Source organism: Leptopilina heterotoma, unplaced genomic scaffold (genome assembly GCF_015476425.1).
Source record: "Leptopilina heterotoma isolate Lh14 unplaced genomic scaffold, ASM1547642v1 Lhet_235, whole genome shotgun sequence".
Classification (NCBI taxonomy): domain Eukaryota; kingdom Metazoa; phylum Arthropoda; class Insecta; order Hymenoptera; family Figitidae; genus Leptopilina; species Leptopilina heterotoma.
Window position 1 is genome coordinate 1,258,624 of NW_025110952.1, and position 6,275 is coordinate 1,264,898.

General features: G+C 24.4%; 1 protein-coding gene across 1 annotated transcript; it reads left to right on the forward strand.

Annotated features, from left to right (window-relative positions):
* The first annotated feature begins 1,786 nt into the window (after window positions 1-1,786).
* LOC122502594 (trypsin-like) lies at window positions 1,787-6,002 on the forward strand. The gene is made up of 4 exons (XM_043612733.1): window positions 1,787-1,844; window positions 4,704-5,014; window positions 5,357-5,608; window positions 5,859-6,002. The coding sequence occupies exons 1-4, from the start codon at window positions 1,787-1,789 to the stop codon at window positions 6,000-6,002; spliced, it is 765 nt and encodes a 254-aa protein (XP_043468668.1).
* Window positions 6,003-6,275: the final 273 nt, after the last annotated feature.

Genomic DNA, 6,275 nt, shown 5'->3' on the forward strand with positions numbered 1-6,275 from the left:
TTGTAGATATTATTAAAATCTACAAAAAATGTTGTGGCAAAATTTTTATCAAATTTTTATTCACATGAATCAATCATCAAAATCTTGGTGCACTTAGTTTATATTTACATTTAGATTTATTTCGGTTATTTTATTTTTTTATATTTAAATACATTTGTTGGTAACAATTTAATCGACTACTAAATCCAGTTATAAGGGCTTTTGAACCAGTATGACGTCAAAGTTGTAGAACAATATGCTTTGCACAAGCTGTGACGTTCTTATGGTTTAAATGCCTAAATGCCCTTAAAATTCTAGTACTATATCTTTATTTGAACTAATGGACAAATTTTTGAAGTACTTGCTGAAATCTTCCACCTAAATCTACCAAATTTTTTTTTTTTTATAATTTGGAGCATTGTTTTTAAAGTGGTACTGTATGATTATAGATTATACAGTTAATAGTTTAAAAATTTTAAACTTTGTGGTAATTTTGTTTGCATATAATACAATAATATTATAAATGAATATCGATATATAATTGTGTGTGTTATACAATTTTTTGATAACTTTTGAAAAAATGTCGTCCTGGCCCTAAGGTGCGGGCAAAATTTAATATAAAGATTGTAATACTGAACATCCTGTTAAAATTCATGCAGAAAAGAAAAGTTCATTGCAATTTTTCCCCAGGGATTGATAAAAAGACATTGCTTAGAATTTGTTCTCCAATAACACAGTTATAGATATTTTTATCTCGCACCTTTCACAAATCTCTTATAACTATTCTCGAAATCTCTGCACGCTTAAACGAAAACGTGCCTGCAAAACATGACACCTAGAATGGCACACTTGTAAGAAATAGAAATAAAAATAACGAAAAAAAGGGGGAAAAAAAAGGAATTGTCCACTATTGGAGAGGGCTAAATAAAAAGAATCATCTAAAAGTTGGCCTCCTGGGTTTAACATCTCCTCGAATTATATCCCCTACTGTCAAATATCAATATAACATCATGAATTTCAATTCCAAAGTTACATATCACCAGCTACAATTCATGCCATATCCAAAAAATATTTAATTGTCATATAAATGTAAAAATAGTTTCAAATATAAAATCTGTTAAATATTTATATATAAATATACTTTCAAGTCACATGATGTTAGAAACTCTTCGATGTTAAATTTAAATTATTTTTATTTTGAACAGTATAAATAAGTATAAGTATTAGTTATTAGTATTAGCATAAGTATTAGTTACTAGTAATAAACTAAAAAAAAATAATATTAAATAATTTTTAAATTCAGAAGAAACGAAATGAATTCAAACACATTTAATAGTTTAATTAAAAATTTTTAAATTATTGCAAAAATCGCCAAATGACGTTTTACGATATTCAAACACGATTTTGACTTCGAAAGATAACAGAGCAGGAAGATTATTGTTTATAGTCATATTTTCAAGGTTCTGTTTGCAATAAATTTATTTATTTTAAATTTAAATTACATACGACATAAATTCATTAGGTGAAATAAATGAAAAATTAAAAGATAAAAATTTGAAATGATACATCAATGTTGATCTTTCGATTTTAATGATAATATTCGCATTCATTTTTCCCTAATATGCTGATTTTCCATAATTTTTTAATTCATTAACGGGCGGAACTTTTTTATGCATATGGCATTATTTGTAAATATATGTCATTTATCATTTTTTCTTCAAATAATGAAAAAAAAAACTTCTGTTTAAACATGACATTCGACTACATAAATGATGAAGAATTAACGAAAATTTTACATTAATACAATATGTTGTCGAGAAACGCAGCTTTGAGTGCTTTTTTTATCTTCTACAATATTATTTGTGGTGAGATTTATATTTTTTGTAAATTTATCCTTTTTTCTAAAATTCTAATGCAGAAATATGTATTTCTGCGTAAATAATAGGAAATATATATTACGGGGCTCGAAGCAGTGAAAAAGTACTTAAAAATACGGACCATTTACGGACCAAAAATTAAAAATTACGAACCATTTACGGACCAACTGACAAAAATGGAATCAAGCCGAATTAAATAAGAGAATATTTTACTTAAAACTAGAAATTCAATTTTTCACAATCATTATCAATTCAATTATTATTTTTAAGAATTTTTATCTAAAATTCTTCTTTAAATCGATTATTTGTAATAATTTTCGAAAAAGTTCTTTGACAATTTTCAAATTCATTTCTTTACGCAATATTCAATTTAACGAAATTTCAATTATTCGTAAATTCTTTAACGAAATAAATATTAGAAAATAGAAACTAAAAATAATATTTAAAAAATTCAATTAAACTTTTTCAAAAAAAAAAAAAATTAATTACAAAATTCAATTATTTTTTAAAAATTCACGCTCTATTGCATTTAATATTCAATTATTATATCTAAGATTTTAACTGAAATTCATTTTTATGAAATGAAAATCAATTTTTATTAGAAAATTCTACTAGAATTCAATTATTTAAATACAAATAAAATGCAAATAAATAATTTATTGAATAATTGAACGTTTCTTAAAAATTCAATTCCCATATAAAAAATCGTTGGTCAAACAAATTTTCAAATTATTTGAAATTCTGCATTGAATTTTATTTATTTATGAAAATAATTGAATTCTTGCGAAGAATTTAAATTAAAATTTTACAAAAATAATTAAATTCTTGTAAAAAATTATAACAGGAATTCAATTATTTTTTAAAATTTTTAATAAAATTCTTGGCATAAATTAAAAATAACAAAGTTCAATTACTTTCAGAAATTTTAATAAAATTTTTCACAAGAATTTAAATACTTTTTGAAAAATAATAATAATCTTTGCAGATATTCAATTATTTAAAAAAGTCTCAATAAAATTCTTCGCAGGAATTTCATTATTTTTAAAAATAATCAGAATTTTATAGCAGAAATTCATAAACATTTTAAAAAGTTTTGATAAAACTTTTTTTTGGTTGAAATTCAATTATTTTTAAGACAATTTAAAAAAAAATGTCTCAATAAAATTCAATTATTTTCAAAATTTTAATGAAATTCTTCGAAAGAATACAATTATTATAATCTAAGATTTTAACTGAAATCTATTTTTAAATCAATGTTTATTTATGTTTATGAGAAAATTCTATACCAGAATTGAATTATTTAAATACAAATGAAATGCAAATAAATAATTTATTTAATAATTGAATGTTTCTTGGAATTCAATTTCCATTAAAAATAAATTTTTTATCAACAAATTTTTAAATAATTAAATTCTTTGAACGAATTTTAATAAAATTTTTAAGAACTTTTTCGAGGAATCCGATAAAAATTCTATTAAAAATAATTATTTACGAAAATAATAATTGAATCCCCGTAAAAATTTTATTATTTATGAAAATAATTGAATATGGTTGCGAAGAAATTTATAAAAAAAAAATTTGTTATTAATGAATAATTATTCTTGTGAAATTTTTATTATTTTTTTGAAAAAAATTAAAAGTTTTTGTAGAATTTTATTAAATTTTTTTTTAAATAATTAAATTCTTTTGGTCAATTTTTATATGAAAATAGTAGATATTGAAAATTTGCAATGGATTTTATTAAAATTTTTGAAAATAATTGAATTTTGTCAAAGAATTTCGCTATTTATTTATAAAGATAATTGAGATGATTTGACCATTTTTTTCGATTTTTTAAAAAATAATTGAATTTCTTAGAAGAATTTTAATATTTCTAAAGATAATAATTAAATAATTGAAATTTTGACGAGAATTAAAAAAAAAAATGTTGAACATAAATTTCTGCGAAGAATTTTATTACTTTTGAAAATAATTGAAATTTTGCAATGGATTTTATTAAAATTTTTGAAAATAATTGAATTTTATTACTTTATAGAAAGTAATGGAATTCGTGTGATAAATATTAATAATTATGAAAATAATTGAAATTTTGTAATGAATTTTAATAAAATTTTTGAAAATAATTGAATTTTGTCGAAGAATTTTATTACGTTTTAAAAATAACACAGGGCCACAAATTTTTTTTTAAAGAAAGTATTCACCGGACCATGTTTTTTATATGTCTTTTGGGTCGCTGAATTCGAATTTCACCTTAAGTTTTTCAAAATTCAAAATGGCGGATCCAATATGGCTGACGTATTTTTAAAAAATTTATCAGATTTATTCGAAACTTGTTACTTGGAGGTTTTTGTGGGGTCCCTGAATACGAATTTCACCTTAGTTTTAAAAAATCCAAAATGGCGGATCCAATATGGGTAACGAATTAGTTAAAAATTTATCAGATTTTGAATTTTTGAAAACTAAGGTGAAATTCGTATTCAGCGACCCCAAAAACCCCCCGAATATAACGTTTCAGGTAAATCCAATAATTTTTTAAAAAATTGACGCCATATTGGATCCGCCATTTTGAATTTTTGAAAACTAAGGTGAAATTCTTATTTAGCAAGCCCAAAAACCCCCGAGTAACAAGATTCAGGCGAATTGGGTGAATTTCAAAAAAAATTGACGCCATATTGGATCCGCCATCTTAAATTTTGAATATTTACGAGTTTCTTTGATTGTTTAACATTAAATAATATTTTTTCAGTGTTTTAAAGTTGTTTTTTAATAGAATCTTCTGCTTATGTATTTAAGTTTTTTTTTTTAAATTGAAAACTTGTTGAATCTGGTTTTTTGTTTGGTATAAAGGACATGGAGGACCTCCACAAAAAATTACTGGTGGTTTTTACACAGTTGAAGACGAATTTCCTTATTTAGTTTCACTGCAAAATAATGGACAACATACATGTGGTGGAGCAATTATAAGTGAACAACATATATTAACAGCAGCACATTGCGTTCATAGGGCAGTCTATCCATACAGTAATTTAGTTGTACTTTCTGGAACAAAAAGTTTATTGGAGGGTGGACAGAGGCACGCGATAAGTCAAGTAATTGTTCATCCTTCGTTCATTATGAGTGGGCAGTATTCTTTTCCTAATGACGTTGCAGTTTTAAAGGTAAAAATAAAAGTTATTTTTTATTTACGGATTACTCGACATTAGTGATTTAAAGCAGAAGTATCTTTAGGGACCCCATTAAGGTTGTTCTAGGTTAAAAGTTGTTTAAATTGTTAAATGTTGTTTCTATGTTTAAATTGTACCATGCAATTTTTTTATTATTTTATTACCTAAAACTATATACATTAAAAAAAATGTATCCAAAAACTTTATATGATAAAGAAAAGCCATTTCTTTCACCTTTAAAAGCCGCATTAAGGTTACGCCTTTGAAAAAAACGTTAAAATTCATACCTATTCGAAAAAGTTGATTTATTTAAAAATCTTGACTACATTTTTTCAGTTGTCTGCACCAATGGTATTCAATGTACACCAGACGAAGGTACAACTTCCCAGTTACAGTGTAATTGAAGGGACTTATGGAACACTTGCTGGTTGGGGCTATCGAACAACTTATTCAAGGCAACCATCCCTCTTCCTCAATAAAGTCATTGTAGAAATATTGCATGCCACAAAATGCCAAAAATACATGGGAAATCAATTGTATTTCGAACAAATATGTGGAATTTATTCCCAAGGTCAAGGAGCTTGTAACGTAAGTCGTATACCACAATAATTAAACATTAATTATTCTATAAAAAAAAATCATTTTTTTCACATTCTTAAAATATGTGCCGCAGGGAAAGTTAAAAGGGACCTATACGGTTGGAAAAAAATCAATTTCAAATTATTTAGTGAGAAAAAAATTTGTCTCTATCAGAATCAAGTTTTTTTTTCGAACCGTAGGTCACTTTTAACTTTTCCTGTCACATATGATAAAATATTTTTTTTTAAATATTTTACAGGGCGATAGTGGAGGTCCTTTAGTGGCAAATGGACAAGTCGTTGGTATTGTATCATGGGGTGGTGAATTATGCGGTGCTGGTAATCCAGACATCTACACTAATGTATATTCCTACCTAAACTTTATTCGCCAGCAAATGATATGAATTTATTGATCAAAATAATATACTATATAATAATTATTAGTAATTTATTGGAAACAATTTTAAACCGCCACTGTAAATAAAATGTAAAAATTGTAATAAACGAAATTAGAGAATTTATTAAAACTAGTCGTAACTAATATACTTGCGCGCTCTCACTTATATTTATTTGCTGTTAAAAATAATAGTATATTGTATATTTTATTTATCTTGATTTTAATTTATGAGGTTTTTGCGGTTATAACAATATTTATAGTTATTAGTGTTTCAAAATTT